Source organism: Phoxinus phoxinus, assembly GCF_949152265.1.
Source record: "Phoxinus phoxinus genome assembly, chromosome: 7".
NCBI lineage: Eukaryota > Metazoa > Chordata > Actinopteri > Cypriniformes > Leuciscidae > Phoxinus > Phoxinus phoxinus.
The window spans coordinates 20044137-20067934 of record NC_136882.1 but is presented as its reverse complement, the minus strand read 5'-3'; the positions used below and the strand labels follow the sequence as shown (position 1 = coordinate 20067934).

Genomic DNA, 23798 nt, shown 5'->3' with positions numbered 1-23798 from the left:
ACCATACTGGCTGATTATGGTTCTCGGACCTGGTGTCCCTCCTCTGCGGCTCTCCCCTGGAGATTCTGGTCAGACGGCCTCAACACCGCAACACTAGAGCAGTTGTCTGGGGATGCTCCTCGAGGTAGCTTCGCCAAATTTGTGGAGTGAGTGCCGGTTTCCAGTGGATCAGCGTTCGCTGTTAAGGAACCACTCCCAATCCAGTGCTCAACCAGACCCACCCAGCCTACGAGGATCGACAGCCTGAGCCCACCATAGGCAGCTCAAGGGAATCCTCCGTGACGTTAGAGCCCATGTCCTCGAAAACAACCAAGGACCAAATCGCCACGAAGCCCGAGCAGCGCGTGCCTGTGTGAACCGGCCAAGTCATCCATCGCCGAGGGAGTGTTAGGGGACTTTGTAAGTGAGCCCCGCCCACCCTCGAGCTACTGAGAGTGAGTTGTTGGCTGAGGCACTGTTAAATTTTGAGTTTGGAGAGGATGTTATTCTGCCCTCATTACTTTTGTCTGAACCAGTCTGTCTTATGCCTGTCTCGCTGACCCCACCCAGCCCCCCTCTCCCACTACCTCTCCAGACAGAGATACTGAACGCTTAGTTTTTTTATTGGTTTCTGTGTGGGTCTCCAGTCTCTTCCCCAGTCCTCAGCCGTCCATACCATCTAGTCATCACCGTCTCCCTTCAGTCCCTCTGTACCACCTCCTGTGCTCCCTCAGTATGTCGGCTATACCTGGGTCGGACGTCTCACCACCTTCGCCCCTTGGCGTCTGTCATGCTGCATCACTGTGCACTTTTTCTGAGCCCTCACTGAAGCAAGCAATACAGCAGACTTTTACGCAACAGTCAAAATGGCATTTTTCATTATGAAAGTGTGGACTAGCAAGGCCTCAGAGTTTAATTTGGGACAGGGCCAGAAAGTGTCATTGGCTTAACTTCATGACGTTTATCACATTTACAATGTTTTGGCATATTGACATGAAATATTTTTTATTCAATGCCTCCCTAATTTTGACTGGAGTCATTGTAAGCTTTTGAGTTTTTTAAGGTTTTGAATACTGATCCAAATAATTATTAGTTATTTTAGAATGATATATTAACACTTCAGTCATTACTATCCAAAACCTTACAAAAAACTAATAGTTACTAGTTACTCATTTGTTCCTGTGTAGGACTCATTAATGACAGAACAGTATTGTAAAGGGTTACTGCTGCACCTCTCTTCATGCAAAATTACATAATGTATAAATCTGTTCACTTGACAGATTTAGAGGTAAAAAAAAATTATTAAAAACATTTAACATTGTTTCTAGTGACAATTTAAATATTGTCTACAATTTCAAGGATCAGGATGATGTAAAACTCAAATTAAATTCTCAAAGAAAAACTATAGACAATAGACAAGTGATTTTCATTATGACTGCCAACACCTTTAAACAATTCTATTATGAAGTTTTATAGCAGACACATTTCTAGATTAAACCTTGGTCAAAGACTGAATTTTAAGATCAGTGTATTAACGGGAAAGCATATAGAATTCTGTGTTAACCATACATGGTAACAAAATAAATTATGTTTCAGTATATCACACGCTAATGTAATGAAATCCAAATCTGAAAATGATTAACTAACATATAACAATAACAAGTAAGTCTTTAAAAAATGTTTGGTACTTTAAGAAATTCGTCAAACTTGGTAACTCTTGCCTGACCGATTTCTGTTGCTCTTTCACACTCGTTTGCAGTGTCTCTCTCGCTCTCTCTTTTTGTTTGTCTTTCATTCTGTTTGTTTCATGTAGGCTGTGATTGCACAATTTAAATTAACAAAAATGACAGACCTGCTTGATCATCAGGTTCAGGGGTATTTGAATGACAAAAACCATTATCAGTCTATAAAGTATAAAAGGCAGCAGTTAGACAGCAACTGGACAGAATCCCACAAAGAGTAGCAAACATGGGCAAGGTATGTATTGGGTAAAGCTGTCAAAAACAGCAAATGCCTCTATGATATGGTAAAATTCAAAAAAAAAATTTGTGTATGGGAAATATCAAATTCATAGGGCTGTAATCTCCCAGTCGATTAGTCGATTGTTGGTCGATACGTTCTGGCTCGACCAAAATTCTGATTGGTCGATTTTTTGGCGCGTTCATTTCATTAGGTTTGCTGCGTTCATTTCATCAGTTTTCCTGCGTTCGTTTCATCAGTTTTGCCGCGTTCGTTTCATCCGGTGGAAAGCACTAATTGCTAATGGGGGTGTTTTCAGAGCAGCCCTGTTTCACAGGTAACAGTCTGTCTTCAGAACACCCCCCTTGTTTTCACTTCGTTTGGATTAGCCCAACCCACCGGAGAAGAGAGACAGATAGAAGAAAGTAGGCTACTAGAAGGTTTGCTGAATATTGTTTATTTAATTGTGAGAGCGTTTAATTCATAGCCTGTCAACAAAGACATCGGCAGTGTGGCAGCATTTTATTTTATTTTATAGAAAACGGGAAAAAATGATTGTAGTCTAATTAATGCGCTGTGCCACTGTTTGTATTAGTTTTGAGCCTATGCTTTATTTTCAGTTATGCACTTTATTTCGTTTTTGCTCTTGATCTGGTTTGTTTAATAAATATTATTTTTTTATTAAAATGGACGTGCCTGTTGTGTTTAAGAGTAAAGCTTTAAGTTAATAGTCTATTCGTGTCTCAGCCGCGAAGCTGCGCTCCTGTGTTCAGCCACTCTGCGAGCTGCTGCGAGCTGTCAGTTATTATAATACATATGATAAAAACAATTGTATAAATTATGTTGCATATTCCTCAAAAGTTCTTGTGATGATATCACTAGTTGACAACAGTACTATTTTCGGAAATCATAGGCTATGAATGATATTGCGAAGGTGCACGTGATGCAACGCTGTCATAGCCGACAGACTCGTGTGTCAGACTCATTTCAGTGCAAAATAATTAGGTAAAAAACTATTTAATATACTGCAAATAGCCTAGCATTTTTTATGTTTATTTATAATTCATTTAGGCGGACAACAAGGCTACCAAGTACTGCGCAGTGCGCACAGTGCACAGCTAATTAATTTAACGCTTTTTTTCCTAACGTCATTTTTAGTCGATTTTTAGTCGAAAATTTCAGGACTTCAGTCGACCAAGATTTCCTTTGGTTGATTACAGCCCTACAAATTCATAAATATATTTTAGGCCATTTTATAAAAAAATTGCTGCATACACAAGCTCTATATAAAGATACCTGGTCTGTACTGCATGCAAAAAAAAAAAAGCCAGTTACTTATATTATTATTTATTACAGTGAGTCCATCAACTTATATTTAAATATACAAACTTTTCTTGGTAGATTATCTTCTACGAGGACAGGAACTTCCAGGGTCGCTCCTATGAGTGCAGCAGTGACTGCCCTGACATGTCTACCTACCTCAGCCGCTGCAACTCCTGCAGAGTGGAGAACGGTTGCTTTGTGGTTTTTGACCGTCCTAACTTCATGGGAAACCAGTTCTTTATGAGGAGGGGCGAGTATGCTGATTACATGCGCATGGGAATAAGTGATGGCATCAGATCCTGTCGCATGGTTCCTCAGGTAACACTTTTTTTTTTTTTTTTAAGTGATTACAAGATTTTTCCATTTTTAATTTCTGCACTGTGATTGGTTGGATTAGTTCCACCTTGATGCATTGCACGTGATATAAGATCACGTGGAGATAATATCAAACAGGTTTGGAAATATCGCAGCGTCTGTGATTGCTTAAAACGGGATCAGATCACATCGCTGACCTGCTCATACTTAATGATCAGTCAATGACCAGTCAAACGTTCTTTAGTTGTGAGCTTGCCTTAACCAGCATTCAATGCCAGTCCCAAAATGCAAACATACCTTATGCTGGTGACCAGCAATGCAGAATTTTTCAGCATGGATTAAGTTATATGATTCAGTGCATTTGAATTAAAGTGTGCTGAATCATACATGCACTAAATCAGACTGAATTAAAACATTTCTTTTCAATTTACAGTACAGGGGATCCTATAGAATGAAGATCTATGAGAGGGAGAACTTCGGAGGTCAGATGTACGAGCTGACAGATGACAGCGATTCCTTTCTGGACCGTTTCCGCATGTCTGACTGCCAGTCCTGTCATGTGATGGACGGCCACTGGCTCATGTATGAGCAGCCCCACTACAGAGGAAGAATGATCTATTTTAGGCCCGGAGAGTACAGGAGCTTCAGGGATATGGGATACAGCAACGTCCGATTCAGCTCTGTTAGAAGAATTATGGACTTGTGTTAAATTCACGGTTTAAAAACAAATGATAATATAAGTATAAACAATAAAATGTTCACAATGCATCTATGTTGTTGTCTGTCATTTTGGCCTATACACAGCTTATACTTTTACCATTATATATATACCACAAGTATAAAAACAAACCGGTGGAAAATACAACATAATACAACATATAATTAACTGATTTTTATACTGTTGTGCAGTAGTTTTGCCACTACATTTGTCTTTAAACAGTTTGACATTAAATATTGGAATATGCTTTCAAAATTGTGTGCATTCATTATGCTTTTGTTAAATTTATTTGAATATAATTGATATACCTTTGATATACTATACATACACTGTAAATGTTAGAAGCACTTTAGTACATGTAATTATCTGTAATTAAAATACTGCAAAACTACCCCTGCTGTAGGCGATTGCTTAGAAAAAAAGTTTATTGAGACATGAGTGTTCACAAATCAGTCCGAGCCCGTCATAAGACGCTCCTCTGAAAACAATAAGCACAAAAAGAGTGTTTCAAACACACAACACGCGGATAACCGGTCCCACTTCACTAGGCGGCCTTACCCCAGTTGTCACTCTATCTCTGTCCAACCGGGCCACGGCCTGTCAAGCCAGCCCCAAAGAGAATATGTGCAAAAATCACAACACAAGGGTATTAGGTCCCCCTATGCTAGGCGGCCCATCCCCAGTTGTCATTCAAACCCTAGCCACAAGGGCCGAGGCCTGACAAACCATCCCCGAAGTGTCAGTCTGGGTTATGAACACTATAAAGCGAGGTAATCCGCTCCAATTCGCTCGCAGACCCCCGCGATTTAAGGTGGTCGAGACTTCGGTGAGAAGCAACGTAGCTCACGTGCTTCGCGTCGAAATACAAAACTTTCCAGCAAAAGAGGCGATATAATTAATCCCCCCCCCCCCCTGTTTTTTTATGGTGGATCTGAAAAACGTCTACATTCATATTCAAATAACGCCCGGTCACAGGCCTTTCTTGAGATTCGCCTTCGAGGGGCAGGTTTATCAATACACGGTCCTACCGTTCGTTCTGTCCCTGGCATACATTACGAAGTGCATGAACGCAGCGCTCTCTCCCCTAAGACAACAGGGAGTGCGCATGCTAAACTATCTCAACGATTGGCTCATTATGGCCCAGTCAAAGAACGAACTATTGGCACACAGATCCTTGCTCCCCAGCCATTTGGAATGTCTAGGGCTCAGGATCAATTTCCCCAAGAGCAAACTGTTACCCAGTGTTGGAAACTTTTCCTTCGTCGAAGCAGAGACCATGAGACGTTGGGATATCTTTCAAGCATAAGTTATTCTTTATCGAGGACTTCGCTGTGCGTCACTGTAGTCATCCAAGTCTGACTAAGATAACTTTACATGGTATTTTATATACCTTTCAAGGGGGAGGGATTTACATAGAGGTGACATGTAAATGAAGTACAGGAGTCAGCCAATTTTCCCAGTCCTGATCTCATCAGCATACTCATTTAACTTACAATAGAGAGAACAGGACTGGCAGGGATCTCTTGCTGGACATTCTGCATAACCTTAAATGCTAAACACAATGTACAGAACTTACTCAGTTTATATACTATTGTATTGGAACCTAAATTAAACATTTTAATAAATTTGTAATATAACACCAGCCAGAATGTAACCTTTCTGGGCACAGTTATCGACTCTACACTAATGAGAGTGCGGCTCACATCGGAGCGTGCTCTCTCTATCCAGCTGATAGCCTCCTTCAGGGTAGGTGCGCACTCGCCCCTCAGGAAGTTTCAGAGGCTTCTCTGTCTTATGGCAGCGGCATCGTTAGTACTCCGCCTAGGATTACTGCATATGTGCCCTTTTCAGCACTGGCTCAAGCTCCATGTGCCAGCCCATGCGTGGCGATCAGGTCGCCCGTACATTACGGTGAACCACAGCTGTTATGAGCCCTGGTTCCCTGGAAAGCCCGAGACTGGTACCAGTCGGTCGAGACCATGGGTGTGGCCTCCAGGAGGAAGTTGATTTTCACAGACGCCTCCAACCTAGGTTTTGGGACTCTGCACAAGGGCAAGCCTGTATCGAGCCAGGAGAAGAGCTTACATATCAACTGCCTGGAAATGAAAGCAGTTTGTTTAGCCCTGAAGGCGTTTCTGCCAGACCTCAGAGGACACCCGGTCTTGGTCCGCACGGACAACATGTCAGTGGTGTCCTATATATAAATTGGACAGGGTGGCCAGGGCGGCCTCAGATCAGGCAACCTGTGTGTCATGGCCAGAAACCTCCTCCTTTGGGCACCAGTGTTGGGTATAGTTACTTTGGAAAGTAGTTAATTAGGTTACAACGTTACCATCAATTAAAAGTAATCAGTTACGTTACAGCGTTATCTATTCATAAAAGTAACGCGTTAGAGTACTCATGCGTTACCAAAAATTAAAAGCCGTTTGCAGCGCCTCACACATGCTGCAGCTTGATTGACAGACACGGCCCCCTTTAAATGCACCTAGAAGTCGTGACTCCTGGCAATGAATAACGTCAGTCATCCGACTAAATTAACACTGCAGGATAACAATAACAGGAAAGACAGTCATCAATAGGCTATTCCACATAGCGTTTTATTTATTTATTATCACAGAACATATTAATCAAAATTCACACCTTCCCAGCCCGGGTAGTAGAGATGCGCGGATGGGCTATTATTTCAATAAAAAAATCAATAATTATAATGCCAATATTAATTAATTCAGTATAGAAATGCAGACATCCCAAGTCTAACGGAAGGTCCGGGAGTCTCCCGCATATTGATAGCGGCTCACTGATGCCCGCGAATTAGTTAAAATCTCCCGGAATCTAGAGCGAGCGCGCCCGCGAGACAGAGTCTGTGCTCCAAACCGCGTAGCGCGTGCACAGCAGAGAGAGCAAGAGACCGCGCGCCGCGCGTGTGCCTTAATGAAGCGCATGTAAACGAGACTCCCGAGGCTGAAAAGCCTCTCCACGGGTTCGCTGGAGGGTGGTGGGGTATTGAAGCGCAGAAACACTGTCTTGATCCTGGGGAAATCCCGGGCATCTAAAATTTGGGTGCGGACATGCTATCTCAAGACAACACTCCCCCAGGCAAGTAGTCTCTCAACCCACAGATGGTCCGTCTGATATGGAGTTTTTTCGGCAGGGAAGAGGCCGACCTCTTTGCCTCGAAGAGCAACACTCACTGCGCAACGTTAATTTCGAAGAACAGGGACACACTGGCCCATCCTTGGCCCAGTTGCCCTCTATATGCGTTCCCGCCCATCTCTATGATCCCTCAGGTCATTAAACGGATCATAGAAAGTGCATGCTCAGTCCTCCTAATAGGCCCCCTCTGGAAAATCCAGGCGTGGTTTTTCGTGGGCCTGGTCTAGTGGTGTACCAATTCAAGACATATGTGTGGCGGCCGGCTGGTCCATGCCTTCCACATTTGTGAAATTTTATAACATGGGGGTTCCTTGCCTGCAGGCTCGAATCCTCTTAATATGATAAAAGTAAAAAGACGGTGTCTGGTCTTGTCAGTTTAACATAATTACTGCCCATAAAAGACCCGACAGAGTCCGATTTTGTCAGTCTAATTATCGTCCATAAGCATAAGTTGTCCTAGGACTTTGTTATGAGAGCTAGCCTGGTTCAGGCGCTCCAGCCCCTCTTATCATGAGACCCGACTTGTGTCCGGTCCCTGTCCTTGTGAGTGTTTTTATTATGGCTTGTTCTGGGAGCCTCGGGATGCTCCCTAGGCTCCAGTTGGGTTTGCCAATTGCTGATAGTGCACCGTTTTACATTGCGTCCCCACTGCGTATTAGTTACGCAATACGAAGTGACCGTTCTCGAAAGGGAACATACTTGGTTACTAGCGTAACCTCGGTTCCTTGAGAGTAGGGAATGAGTATTGCGTAGCCTGCCACACTATTGCAATCTGTCAGTGTTTGTCGCTTCAGTCGATTTTAACCTATCATATGGCGGAAATGGGGGTTATCTTATAGCATAAGCCATGCCCATTTTGGCGCGCTCAGAGACGCTTCGCCATAGAATGTGCAGCTGCAACAGCACAGCCAATGGGCGAGCTAGACGCTCTGCTGTGTTCGCCATGCAGCTGCACTGCGTTTTAAAATGTAGGCTTCAATATTTCTCGAGGAAGGAGTTTCCCCACTGAGTATTAGCTACGCAATACTCGTTCCCTACTCTCACGAAACCGAGGTTATGTTAGTAACCGAGTACGTTCCTAGTGTGCTGGGTTAGACCCTACTCTTCTGCCATTAGTTCTAGGAACTGTGGAAAGGTTCCTCCGGTGCACCAGCCCCATACAGTAATGTGCAAAAGTCTTAGGCACACTAGTATTTTCACCCCGAAAAATAGTTTTCAGACAGTTATTTATATATTTTCCAAACATTAATTTTGCCATTAATTGTAATAATCCAGTGAGATTTTTACATGCACAAAGAGTCTGACAACAGCAGGTATGATCTGATCTCACCATCATCGAGTCTGTCTGGGATTAGGCTACATGAAGAAACATAAAAAACTGAGACAGACTAAATCCAGAAGAACTGTGGCAACGTCTGCAGGATGCTTGAAGAAACTTTTATGCACATATGAAAAAGTTTTATGCACATTATGCAAAAATATCAGGATGTAAAGTCAGGATGCTTTCAAAAATAACATCATAAATAATTAATTTTTCAATTAACTATTAACTAAATCAAATCAGTTAAATCAAATCAACATTTGGTGTGACCATGCTTTGCGTTCAAAGCTCATTTTGTCCTTGGTACACTTGCACAGTTTTTCTGGTAGCTGCAGGAAGGTTTCTTCAAGTGTCTTGGAGATGTTGCCACAGTTTTTCTGGATTTAGTCTGTCTCAGTTTTTTTCTATTTCTGCATGTAATGTTCTTCAAAGTACTGCAAATACTTTTGTTATCAACTTCTTTATTTTTGAGCCTTAAGAAGACTTTTTTGCAATCTTTATTTTTATTTATTTTTTTGTACAAAAGAATTAGTTTTACTCTCATACACTTACAGTAACTTTGTTAAGAGAATCTGCTAAAATAATGAATTATGGCACTAGTAATTCTTGAGTTTCCAGCATTCCCTAGGCAAGACTCATGGCTTGACAATGTCAGATTGACAAAAAAACAAACAAATAAACAATAAAAGCCTTCCTTAGCTTTGAAGGTCTATAGGGAAAGGCAACAATAAACCACTCTTTGGCAATTTCTCTTTGACTGAGACACAAGTGGGTCAGCTGTCCACCTACAACCAGAAAAGCCACAGCTGGTACAGGAGCAAACAGTTCTGGTAACTAATTGTAGACTGTTTGAAAAAACAAAATAGGATTGCTGAGTAAGAAGTTCAAACAATGGTCAATAGATTTTTAGCAATCAAGTTGAGTATAAAAGCAACACAGTAAAACACTGACACCATTGAAACAAATGCAAAATCATGGGAAAGGTAGGGGCTTTCTATGTTGAAAACAAATGTTATTGATTGTTTTGAATGGGTTTAATACAAAGACCAGATCAGATCCAAAATAAGATCTACATTGTTTTGACAAAGTCAGCTGTTAATGGATGAAAACAAGAACATAGTATTTTCAAATGGACTTACAAGCAAAGTAAAGAACAAAGAGTAACATTCTATTGTAAGCATGCTTTTTTTGTTGTTTTGTTTCCAGATAATATTCTTTGAGGACAGAAACTTCCATGGTCGTAACCATGAGGTCAGTGGTGACTGTCCTGATGTGACGTCATACCTGAGCCACTGCTGCTCCTGTAGGGTGGAAAGTGGCTGCTTCATGGTCTATGAATGCTCCAACTTCATGAACCACCAAATGCTTGTGAGAAAAGGAGAATATCCTGATAACCAGAGGATCATGGGTATGAGCATGAGCGACTGCATCAGATCTTGCAGAATGATCCCTATGGTAATTAGGTGTTTTTTATTTAATTAAATAAATTGATGTTATTATTTGAATTACTAAATAAGACATAATAATAATTTTGTCATTGCAGCATAAAGGAACGTTTAGAATGAGAATCTTTGAAAGGGAGAACTTTGTTGGACAAAAGTATGAGCTGATGGATGACTGTGAGTCAATCCAGGAACGCTTTCACATGTCTGACTGCCAGTCCTGCAATGTCACACATGGCCACTGGCTGCTGTATGAACAGCCCAATTTTGAAGGCAGAATGATATACATCAGGCCAGGGGAGTACAACAGCTTTAATAATATGGGTCTAGGCACAGTGAAAATTGGTTCCATCAGACGCATCATGGAGTCATGTTAAAGGAAATTACACTTGCATCAGGTGATTTCCATATACTGTGGCTTCCAAACAGAAATGCTGTGACATTAAAAATCAAAAGTGCCTAGGATTTATATCAAAGATCACTTATGTTTTTGCACAAAATGTATGATAAAACCATACATTTTGTTGGTGAAGGCTGTACTGCCAAATGTTGATTTACATGCATCGAAATCATTACATTACATTTTGTTAATGATCTAATATGTGATGATAAGGTTCATTGCTTTTGCGGAATGTAAATCTACATTTACACACTGTACCAAAACTGAACAAAGGGCAATGACTATCGGCTATTTATTGAACATTACCTGGTACAGATCTCTCTGCCAGGAGAGAGTAAAATAAAATATAGATAAATAAATGGTTCAAAATATATTTTTTCTTGAAAACAACAAAGAGACTTTAAATCTGTCTAATGTAAAAAGTCTTAAAATAAGCTGAAATAAAAACACATTATGAAACTGACTAACAGTATCTGGCTACGTACACACTGCAGCTAAATTCGGTTGTCAATTCACCTTTTAGTGCCTAATCCTGTTCTGTACACACACAGTAATTTAAGAGAGTGACAACTGCATTCCACAACCAAATTAACTGCTGAAAAAGCAGGTAGTGATAATCACATTTACAAAATTTCTACACAGTGTGTGAGGAACCGAAATAAACAACTAGTTGTTAATGACACATCAGTGACATGTCTGTCTTCTGTATGCGGGGTGCAAGAAATCACAGGGAAATAGGTACAATTGGCTAGTTGCACGTGGCCGCCATGTTGGATTTCCGAACAGCGAGTGTGCGGATAGACACTTCTGGTGTTGTTAGCTACTATACATATAGTTACAACTACGATTAGAGTTGTTAAATAAAATACCCCATGAACATTCACACGTTTGCCTTGTGATAGGCTACAATTTATCTCCAGAAATACAATTTTCTCAATTCTGCGCATATATTTTCACTTACTTACATCAATTGCTCGATCAATATTATCATCACATATTTTACATTTACATTTTTAACTGTAGGTACCACAAACAATGTAATATAAGTTTGTGTATATTTTACATGTGGTAAAATACTGTATGCACTGCTTATAAACACCAGACAGATAATGATTTATGAAACAGTATGCTCTTCACTCATCTCACTTGCACAAAATAAATGCAGTAATAGAAAGCATAGAAACGCAGGTGAAATACACTGAAAATTATATGGATTTAAAAATTTGGTTGGGTTGAAGTCATCCCTCCGGATCTTCTGCATCCACTCAGCCCGTACCGCAGCGTCAACGGGGAATGCATGAAAGCTGACTTCTTTGTTGTAACGTGACGAAACGGTACATAACGGCACACAACAATGAAGTACTGAGGCTGTCACCCTCTGAAAGGCAAGTCGCCTCTCTTGAATCCTAAAAACACTCATTGTGAAAAATTATCTCTCTGGTAATGGAACTCGGTCACTGTTGTCGCTTGCTCTCGCTGTCTGTCAGATCACCGGAAGTTTTCACCGGAAGTACTGGCCCGCACACTCAGGGTTCGAACGTCAACGGTCGCCATATTGTGCACGGAGCGAACCGTTTACTTGTGGTGTCAGATCTTTCCAGAAAAAACTGCGAACAATAACAAGCCCATAATAAATCAAAATGCTTTATATTGAAAATACGACTAAAATATCGTGACCGGTACCTGCACTCTGTCAACTCCATAAACTTGATCACTTTATAAACCAAGCCCAAAAAACGGTTATAACGTGGGCATGGCAACACAGCAAGAAAGCACTCTGAGAAGCAGCCTTACGGTAAAACGTTGCTATGGTTACCACTGTGTCAATCATCACAATTTCGGAAGTGAAACCGCCTTTCCACTGCACACGACAAACACAGCCGTTGGACCGGAAGTCACCAGAAGTCATCATTGACCTAGTCTCGCGTAGCCAGACCTTCAGACTGACGGCTGAAGGTCTGGAATTCATAGTAGCTTTCTTTGGCCAAGGCCCGCCCATAAGGCCGTTTGACCGACATGTCAAACAACCAATTACAGTTCGTTTCGTTCAGCGTCATGTTTCGGGGCGTGGAAATGTCCCCACAACAACAGACCGGCGTGCAATAAGTCTCCACTAAGTGCCTCAAACAAAACTCCTGGACATCTCTTAAAGAGTCTATGCCGTGAACCTCGCATACTTTTGAGAATCCTACGTTTAGCTGATCTTGATAAATGCTCATTGTCACTCATGTAAACACAACAGTTGTTCTTCCGCAATCACACGTCTGCGCTTTGTTTCCCGGCGGACCGAAAATAAACGCGACACTCGGACAATTCAACCAATCAGATGACGACTTCGACATTCCTGAAGTGTTTCCAGTTAAGTGTACCATATGCATCAGCCGTTTAGCCAACGTTCCGTGGGCGTGACGTCTGAGGCTGAGACTATCATTGACCTATCGGTAAGCCCCTCCCCTCGAACGCAGATGAGCCAATGGTAGGTGAGTATCAGTTGCACAGGGACCGGAACTCGGACATGTTTAGGTTTCAGCACCATAGAGAAACATTGGAAGATCCGATCCTCTCATCGTTTTGATGGTGTTTATGCTACAAAAATGGTTGATTTGCCTGGGGGTATACTTCTAACACTGATCCAGGTATCTTGAGAGGAGGGGCATGGGTATTCATGTTTTGAATCACCGTACGGTGCGCGTGTTCACCAGCGTGTTTCAAAAGTGTGATAAGTTACCGATAGGTCAATTGAGAGTAGTACGGGAGCTGCGTGGAGTTCCGATCATGTGCGTATCGCATTTTCGGATCCGATTTGAGCTTTGGATGCGTTGAAATAGGCCTACATGAACTTCTGCGGCTAGACTGTATTCGACCGGCCGACCGGATGTGATGTAATCAAAACGGTGAGCGCGACGCTAGAATTACCAATATTTTAACACTTTAACATTATTCTGTAAACAACACCATTTGTGTAAAATGGGGCTTATTAATAATTATGGCAGAAATAATTATTTTATAATTAGTAAATCAATAGGCTACACAGAACAATACTTTTTTTTATTCACTTCCATATTTAAATGCGGTTGTAAATTATTCCTGAAACTTAACGCCTGTAAGACAAACTGTGTGAAGTCTGATAGAGAAGTTCTTAGTTTGAAAAATAAAAGATTTAGAAATATTTTTTTTTAAAATAATAATCATTATAAATATATTTTAAATTGTATTATAGTAATGAAATAATTATACATGAATAAGGACCTGGGCTGTGCACTGACATTTTGAGGGGCAGTGGCAAGAAAAAGTGCACATAGCTCCACCACCCTAACCAATTCACACACACACACACACACACACACACACACACACACACACACACACACACACACACAGTTCTCTAAAAAAGTTTGCTGCTTGAGTGAGTCAAAGAAGTAATTGAAAGACTTATCCTAATAAATTGAGCAGAAAAAGACATCTCACAACAAGAACTGGGAATTATGGTGGAGTCCATTAAGATGATATGCATTACTTAAAGCAGTTACTTTTAATACTGACAACCCTCCTTTGTACAGGGACTTATTATTCCATTTCTGATCGTCAAATGTCTGTGATTTTTTTTTTCTTTTTTTTATCAAATCCGCTGGAAATAAAATCAGTTGAAAATGAAAAGATGTTTCGTTTTTTTGTGTGCTGAATTTAGTTATAAATTATATTTATATTATATTATTATAGTTAAAGAGGCTATATGCGTTTTTCTGAAATTTAAACTCGCGACTGACACCTGTGGCCAAAAACAGAACTGCTCTTCCTTTCTGCTCGCTTGCTCTCTCAGCGCGCGTTTGTACGTGCACACTTCACAAGTCATCTGCTGCTAGGAGGTCAACATTATGTTTACAGAGGTAAGAACAGTCAAATACATATATTGTCTGAGATAAGTTTTTTTATTTATTTTTTATTTAACCCTTATTTAACCAGGGAAATCCTTTGAGAACAAGTCTCTTTTGCGAAGGAGTGTTCGACCTTAAGTGTTCTGAGTGATCTGAAACGTTTAACATGAACGCGCTTGACGTCACATCCGCAGACAGCGCGGGAAAAATCCGACCCAACAGAAAATAGGAAAAATAGGATACAGGCTTATAGGTGCACCCACTGTGAGCAGACACGGTGTCAGTATGCATCAGGAGATGTTTGAGTCATAAATGGTAAAATAAAAAGGCTATTGTTACGTTTATTTTGGGGGGAAAGTTCCATATAGCCCCTTTAAGTAGTATATAGATTTATTACACAGCTCTCTAAAAATGCTTAATTACAATTTGGCAGTCGCAACATTGTGAGGTCAGTTATTTCATGATAATGACATTGTCAATACCAACACATAATGGGCACTCATCTGGGTATGTGAGGCCGGAAATTCTTCCATGTCTCTCATATTACACTCTCTCTTGTTTCATTCAAACTCAGCTGGTGCTATCTAGTGCCTTAGTTATCAACTGTATTTACTGTCAAATTTAGTGGGAGGACCTCAGTATTAATAGTTGGCCTACGGTAATATTATTGAAGTGTTGAAGTATAAGTACCATGTACACTGTAATGGGTTATAGTAAATGTGCTTCATAAATGTCTATATTACAAAAGGTCATGTTGAGAAATGGGTTTATAGTGCATGTTTGTGTCTGAACGTGTTTTCTGCTAAGTTCACCATTAGCTGCTCATCACTTAAAGAGCTTGTGTTGGTCTATCACTCTTAGACACAGATCACAATGATAATAAATTAATCAATCAAGTAATTACTTGGTTATTGGAATGTACTGCCCAACTTAGTTATTGGTATTGATAAAATCCAGTATCGGTCAACCTCTACTATCAATTGCTTTAAATTATATGAACAGCAGCTACGCTAATTATTTTCCATTTGCTTTTTCTGTTTCTACCTCGGGATGCTCCAGTTTGGATCCAGCCTCTTACGAATGTGGCAACAAGAGGAATTACTAAAAATTCAGTGTAATGACTACACCACCTGGGAACTCAACCCAGGAATACCAACCCAATAGGGTATATGTCGAACGTCGCATTACGAAACCGGAAAACAGAAGGCATCGCTTCCGGTTCAGGTCTTTTGTATGTGCTTCATGCATTTTTTTACTGTTTTACTCAAGATAACTTAAAAGGAGCGAGCAAAGATGATCATAACCAATGTCCCTTGCATGTGAAGATCGATATTTAAAAGTAAAAAAAAAAAAAATCTTCACACTAACGTTAAGATATTTAAATAGAATAAAACGCCAATAACAAAGTGAGATAGGTAGGTTAGCTGATTACCTTAAAATTCCATAGATATCGGCGTCAGTTCATACGACTGTTAAGACCCTTTCTATGACAAGCGGATGCGATGAGACCAGGTTTCCGGTTTCGTCATGCGACGTTCGACATATACCCTATAAATACGCTGCACAGATTTTTCCCTTAATAGGACAAGAGACGTGGATGAATAAATAAATTACTTTTATTAAATGACCAAATAACAAAAATAAATCAGACAACAGGACTGAGTGTGGCCAACAGGGGGAGACTCAATGGGCACCACAACACTCAAATAAGTACCAACCCCCCTTTTATGTGCCACGAAAGACGATGGTCCTTCCACAGACCCTGTGCTGAGCGACCACTCATGATCATGCATCTGCCATAAGCGTCATGTGAAGACATGGGTCATGGGTCTTGGGCAGGTTGCAACTGCTGCCATCTTACTAATTTGGGGATGCACTGAGCCCAGATACCTGACCTCCACACTCCCAACCACACACTTTTTCGGGTTGGCCATCAGTTCGGCAACTCTCAGTGCTCTCAGAACAGCACACAGATGCTCCAAATGACGCTGCTAGTCTTTTCTATAGATGATAATGTCATCCAGAAAGGCAAGGGCATATGCAGCATGTGGCCGGAGAATCCGGTCCATGAGACGCTGAAAAGTGGCCGGTGCCCCATAGCAAATTGGTACAATCCAAACAAGGTTGTGAAAGCTGTTTTTTTCTGTGGATATAGGTGATAAGGGAATCTCCCATTACCCTTTAGTTAAATCCAGTGTCAAATAGAATCGAGGTGGACCAAGCCAGTCAAGCAATTTGTCAACCAGTGTCATTGGATATGCGTCAGATTTCAATACTGCATTCACCTTGCAATAATCCACACTCACCCAATTGCTGTGTCTAGCATCACTTCTAATTCAGTCTGAACCACATTTTTTTGTTTTTAGGTAAATGATACGGCCAGCTGCGCACCACCACGACCGGCTCGGTCTCAATATGATGTCTCATTGAACAAAGTTCGGGAGGAGCATGTTTAAATAATCAATCCAATTAACTTGTCATCAACAATCATCATGTCTATCCCATCAGCATGAGATGATGCATATAGGCACTCAGTCGACACACCTACATTCCTTGACAGGTTTCAGCATCCCTCCACCACCCTGACACCGCACTCTTGGCTTGTTCCTTCCACAGCCAGGAATACGGGGGGAGTACTCTGTGTTCGGACCAAAAACCGAGCCCGGAGCTCTCTCCTCAGACAGCACGCCAATGCATACCATTTATTCTAACTGACTTATTTGTAAGTGTGAACTCGTGAAATGGTGCTGAATGAGATTCGTTTGACCAGGCGGGGGGCGAGAACACATCTGCAAATTCTGTTTGTAACCTAGCTACATAAGCGAGCTGCGAGGGCGAGAGGTGATCTCCTCCAGGTGCCAGAGCGAGTGATTGAACATTGGTGCTCACTTCTGGCAAAAGATATTCCTCTCCGCTCACTACTGTCGCGAACATCAATGACTCCGCCTCACTCCACTTTTTAAGAAGGTTGAGGTGATGAATCTGACGTGCCCCGCTCCTGTCCATTCGAACAACCTCATAGCCTAATTGAAATCCCCAACTCACCGTGGGACCTCAAAGGGTCCTTGCCAGTTGGCGAGTGATTTATAGCTAGACGTAGGAAGCAATACAAGTACCTTATCTCCCAGTGCAAATTCACATAGTCTGGTTCCCCTGTTGTGCAGCCGGCTCTGCTTGTCCTGGGCCTGTAACAAATTCTCCATAAATAGCTGAGTTTTGTTCTAAGGCCCAGCACATACTGAATTTCGTTTCGGCTATTTGAAGGTCCGTCCTCCCAAAGTTCTCACAGGACGTCCAACACCCAAACAATTTGCCAGCAGCCATATCACCCTGTAGCCCCAGACTGGTTGCCCACTGAAGCTAAGCAGCCTTGAGCCTGGTTAGTACCTGGATGGGAGACCTCCTGGGAAAACTAGGTTGCTGCAGGAAGAGGTGTTAGTGAGGCCAGCAGGGGGTGCTCACCCTGTGGTCTGTGTGGGGACACTATACTATAATAAGCACTGTCCTTCAGATGAGACGTTAAACCGAGATCCTGACTCTCTGTGGTCATTAAAAAATCCAATGGCACTTCTCGTAAAGAGTAGGGGTGTAACCCCGGTGTCCTGGCCAAACTCCATCCATTGGCCCTTGCCAATCATGGCCTCCTAATAATCCCCTTCCACTGAATTGGCTCTATCACTCTCTCTCCTCTCCACCTGTAGCTGGTGTGTGGTGAGCACACTGACACTGTGGTGACCTTTGTACTGTGGCTGCAATCGCATAATCCAGTGTGGTGGTGGTTGAGGAGAGATTCCCTGATATGATTGTAAAGAGCATTGGGTGTACAGTAGTACATATGAAAGTGTCACAGGTCGGGGGGGGGGGGGGGGGGGGGTAACCAGGCTGCGCCCTCCCCTGCTGAGACCAAGGACCACCCCGGGGAGCGTGCCAGAAGGAACCAGACCGACAAGAGGATAAAAGTAAAACAAAGTTTTATTTAGTAAAATCAGTCTAAAAGGAAAGTCTCAAGAGTTTCTTCCGTGTTCCCCACACCAGGACGGGAACGGGCCTTGGACACCCAGGAAAGCGTGAAGCACTCTTCGGGCCGCACGGGCCTTGTCGCACGATGCGGAGCCGATCAACGGTCCTCCTAGGTGGGCGCGTATTCCGGTCAGTCTTCCTTTCCCGAGGTTCCAGCAGAACTGGATTCTGCCGAAGGGCCGGAGGGACGTAGCACTGTGCAGGCGGCCGTTTTGCCCGGACGGGGCCTTCTACCCCGAAGGTAGGTATATTCCAATCAGGTAAGAGGAGCTTACGACTGAGGGGGCGGCTTCGGTAGAGCCGATGCAAGATGCTGCTAACGTCCCCTTTTTCCTCCACAGGCGCCACAGGACGTCTCGGCAGAGAGATCAGTCGTCTATAAGACAAAAGGAAGGATCAAGACAGGTACGTACTCTTTATTCGTTGGTGGGGGCTTACGGCTGAGAGGGGTGCTCCGGCAAAACCGATGAAAGATGCTGCTAATGTCCTCTTTGTCCTCCGTAGGAGTTACAGGAAGTCTCCGCAGAAGGATCCGTCTTCTGTACCACAGGATTCAACACAACATGCACAGCTCTCCAAGTTATAACAATAAAAACTTCTTCTTACTGGGCTCCGGGTTGTTAATTAAGACAGGGGTAGGCTTTCAGAATGATGAGTGTACGGCGAATTAAGACAATGAAACTTTCAATCCACTCTATCACCCCACTTCAAGCAATCGTCGTGTAAACTCTCCACTTCAGACACTGCATAACCACACTCGGTGAATTAAGGCCAGCACTCACCCCACGATCGCCAGCTCCCATGTCGAGCTGGATTCCGGTCACACCCAGTAGCGAGGCAGTCAGGGTACTCCATCACTAGCACGGGGAATCAGCACTTATTCACTCACACTCAGAAGAGAAAGACAGGGGTTCAATGACTCACTCAATACCCGCTCTCCCAAGCGGTGCGACACTCGTGCTTAGTTCGCTTTACAGTCAATGTTCAGTCTCGGTGCAGGTACATATGTGCAAACAATGTTCGGATCTTGGTACTTATCGGTCCTCCAAGGATAAAGCGTAGCTTAGTCTTCACTGACTCTCTCACAGCAACATCTCATTCCTTCTCCCACATCTCCATTCAGGACGATTTAATCGTGACTAGATCCATTCCACAGCCGCACAGCCAACCCCACAATAATCCTCAGTTACCTTCACACATCAGTTCAGTAGCAAGGGAAAATCCACTTCTCTCGAGGGACACGTCCAAAGGAAAAGCCCATCCGAAGAAATCAAACATCCGAGGGAAGAACACACAGGAGGAGTCCACCCCCCTCCGAGGGGAGAGCACACAGGAAGAATCGTCCGCACCCCTTCTCCTCTCCTCTCCTCTCCTTTCTCTGCTTCCTTGCCTGCTTCCATGGCCTCTGTACTTCCTTTTTATAGAGCTGCCCCGCCTCCATAATCCTCTCGCAGATCGCCACATCACATCCTCCGCACCAGATGTCAATCGGTCAAATCAGGGTTGTTATGGTGACATAACGCGCAACCCGGAAGTGGGCCGGTGTTACCGTAACACCGGTCCGGGCGGAACATAATTCCAGCGGGAACTCAGTTCCGCTTCGCTTTCGTCACCTCGTGACAAAAGCGCTATATAAATGCCTCATGAATTAATTAATTAATTCACCCCATGGGGCTGACATCCATAAAGAAGCTCGGAGGCTTGCGGGACCTTGCGCATAGCAAACAAGAAGGGTTCCAGCCATTTGTCCCAATTTTTGCCGTCTTCATGAACGGACTTCTGAATCATGGTTTGTAATGTGCGATTAAATCGTTCCACCAGGCCATCTGTTTGTGTGTGATAGAAGCTGGTGCAAATCGATTTAATGCCCAATAATTCGTAAAGTTTGCGTAATGTCCATGACATAAATGCTGTGCCTTGATCAGTGAGAATCTCTTTCGGGATTCACACTCGAGAGATGAAACGAAACAGTGCGTCCGCTATGCTGTTTGCGGAAATGTTGCGGAGCGCCACTGCTTCTGGGTATCGTGTTGCATAGTCCACCAACACTAATGCAAAGCGATGGCCATGTGCAGATCGTTGTAATGGCCTGATGAGGCTCAAATCTTTCGAAGGGGACCTGCATTAGAGGAAGAGGGCACAAAGGTGCTTTCGGGGAGGCTGGTGGATTTACCACCTGACATTCACGACAAGCCGCGGTGCCAGGGGTCCCGTTTCAGCCTCTCCCACCTGGGCGATCACCCCCCTCCCATGCTCACTGAAAGCCAGCCAATTTGTTTCCAAAAATTATAGATATTGGAGGTGCGGGTTAATTGCAACCTCTACACTGTGATTTTGTCCCCGAAATTTATTAACGGCAGACATTATCTGATTTTTTTATATTTTTATCCACTCTCGCTATCCAGTGACCAGAAGCGCTGACGATGTTGCTCGAAGACCAGGAGGTTCTGCACGGGTAGTTACTGGGGTGGCACTTGTGCCTCTCATGAGAGCAGTGGGATGAGGCGCACCAGCCAGTGGTCTCGTCGCCACCCACATGCCTCAGCTGAGTTCTCAATGAGATCGAAGAAAGCTTTGGGCTCGTCTTGTGGCCCCATTTCAGAGGCACATGAGTGGGTGTGGCCGGGGTCAGTGGTGAAGCCCCTCCTTCCTGAACCTCCCGGCCTATCCAGCTTCGGAACAGCTCGTGGTCCTGTCCTGTTGCACCTGGACAAGGAAACGTGGAAACGATTCTCCTGGTCATCGCTTTAGTTCTGGCAGGTCAAGTTAGTCAAGCTTGCATCAGCTGACTCTCAGCTGATCCAGATCTACCTATAGGAATACGACGCCTATCACCGTATACATATATAAGCACCTTCAGTATTATCAGCAGCTATCGCGTTTTTCAGGAGCTAATTACCCTCCTCCATCCCCAGCTCCTCCTCTCATCCAGTCAGGATTTGGCATTCTGATTCCCCTTGAATTAGAATAAATTCTCAAATTATGTTGTACTTTAAAATCTTGAATTAATTATATTTGCATACATTCATGTTGGTTCTTTTCTGTTTACTCCAAGGGGGGTTATTGCTGCTCTCCCTGCTCTTATCCATGCTAGGCTGCATGGATGCGCAGGGAGTTCTCGCCCAGAACGGAACCATACTGCCAATCCACACTGTATGCTAATTGTCAATCATATTTGACGATAGTGGTCTTGACATAAATACAGTTTACCAATGGAAAAAGAGCTGAAGCAGAATACAGGAAATCAAGAAGTTATAGCATTGTTTGAAATTCAGCAGATCAACAATCTTGAGTAAACCATCAGTTTAGTTCTAACATGCCGTTCTTTAAAAGGGGTAAGGATACTTAATGTATAACAAGACTAAGTTTGATACTTGCATGTCTCGCACATTTGAATTAAACTGTCCTGATGAAATTTGTTGAGGCTCCAGTTGATCTTTGCTGATGTTGTCTTGATGAGAGAAAAAAAGAGGATCTTTGGTGAATAGAAAGACAAGGCCGCAGCCTGGCACAAGCTTGGGGGTCCTTAGAAAACTTTCAGGATTCAGGAAATCAGGAAAGAACTAAGAGACTAAGACACGTGATCCTGTGATCAGTGATTTTTAAACCGTGAATATGTCACACCCTTTGGAGGGTTGTGAACCAATAAGAAGTTTTTCCCTTTGGAGGGAATTTCTTTACAACCTTTTGTTCAAGCAGGCCTTTGAACATGTAATTTGATTGGGTGTTTAACAAAATAATCTTCAAGATTCTTATAATACTAATGTGCCACAAAGTTAGCAAAATGTAATGTAAATTAACAAATGGGGGATGAAGATTGGACTTTATAGAGACTAAACATGCTACACATGATTTTGGTAAACCATAGTATGCAAGTCTGAAACTTTAATCCAAAAGAGTTCAATGCAGGGCTTAATTTGAGCTGGAACACGCCGGAACATGTTCCGGCACCTCCGACGTTGGATCCGGAACCTTTTTTATTGGAACCGGCACTATGGAAAATAAATCGCCTAAATGAAAAAAAAAAAAAAATGAATTACTGTACAGTATGTGTAGTGTTCAATGTTGTTATCTGTCTTGTTAGTCATTATTCCCCATTGAAGTTCCACAAAAATCTTGTGTTTGCATTTTCGATGCGTTTTGAGGTGAATTTTCAGGGTAACTTTTTTATATACGCTGGCCAGTCAGATCCCAAACAAGCAAAAATCATTTCTGCCGATCAAGAATGTGGAGACCACGGTGGACACAGCAGAAGTACGCCTACAATTAATGCTGCTAATGCACCTGTCGCTAGCAGGGATGATGATTACCCACACGGGGATGGAGATGAAGATGACAACGAGACGACTGATGGGCACTTTGAATCTGTGAGAGATTGTGATGGCGATGAAGCAGGTACATTTATCGGGGACACTCAAACTGGGCAAATCTGGACGGACGCTCAGTTTGCAGAGAAAAAAAAACGTTTTTTGGTTAATTTAATTGTCCGATGGATAATTGCTGCTTGTGAAAACTATTGTTGCGGTGCATTTTTTTGTTTTACATTTCGCACTCATGCAGTGCATGTTCTGAAATTAAAATAAGCATTGCCCTGATGTACACACTGCATTGTTTAGGTTTTTTTTAGTCAGAGAAGCTACTTAGGCAGTGTATTTTTTTTTTTTTCGTTACCTCCAACCCCTGTTTTGAGTCGCCGGATCCACCCTCACACTTTACAAATTAAGCACTGGTTGAATGAATACATAGGCCAAACCACATAAAAGGAAATTAATGAAATTAGATACATGTTTATACATATATATTTTATATTTTATATCATGCAACTCGCTAACCTGAGGCCACACCCCTTTGGGAAGTCCTTACAGACCTGTGTAAGCAGATGTGTGAAAATGCACAACTTGGTCTACCACTCAAATTTGGGGTTTTTTAACAGTTAATTCAAACCAATGAACGTGACTGGGACATCATGATACTGTGTGTTTTATCCTAGATAACGCTGTCATGTGTCTAACTTTTGCTTATGACAAACTAGTGAACTATTAATTTACATGGGTAGGTTAATGTACAGGTTGACAAACTACAACTGCTCATTACAACTTCTTTCAGCTGATATTTAATCCACACTAGTGCCAGAGGGTTCAAATGCAACACATAACTTCAACTGATTAGTAATGCATTTGATACTTCTGCTATGAATTCTGCATCTAATTATATAATGTGTTACTTGTAGCAGGACAAAGCAATACTGATACGATATATATATATATATATATATATATATATATATATATAT

The 23798-nt window shown here is 42.5% G+C and overlaps 2 protein-coding genes across 2 annotated transcripts; both read left to right on the top strand.

Annotated features, from left to right (window-relative positions):
* The first annotated feature begins 1873 nt into the window (after positions 1-1873).
* crygm3 (crystallin, gamma M3) lies at positions 1874-4344 on the top strand. The gene is made up of 3 exons (XM_079617596.1): positions 1874-1956; positions 3340-3579; positions 4010-4344. Exons 1-3 carry the CDS (start codon positions 1948-1950, stop codon positions 4283-4285), a joined length of 525 nt encoding a protein of 174 aa, XP_079473722.1. The 5' UTR covers positions 1874-1947; the 3' UTR covers positions 4286-4344.
* A 5391-nt stretch (positions 4345-9735) lies between these two features.
* Positions 9736-11292, top strand: crygm5 (crystallin, gamma M5). The gene is made up of 3 exons (XM_079617592.1): positions 9736-9751; positions 9975-10223; positions 10312-11292. Exons 1-3 carry the CDS (start codon positions 9743-9745, stop codon positions 10585-10587), a joined length of 534 nt encoding a protein of 177 aa, XP_079473718.1. The 5' UTR covers positions 9736-9742; the 3' UTR covers positions 10588-11292.
* Positions 11293-23798: the final 12506 nt, after the last annotated feature.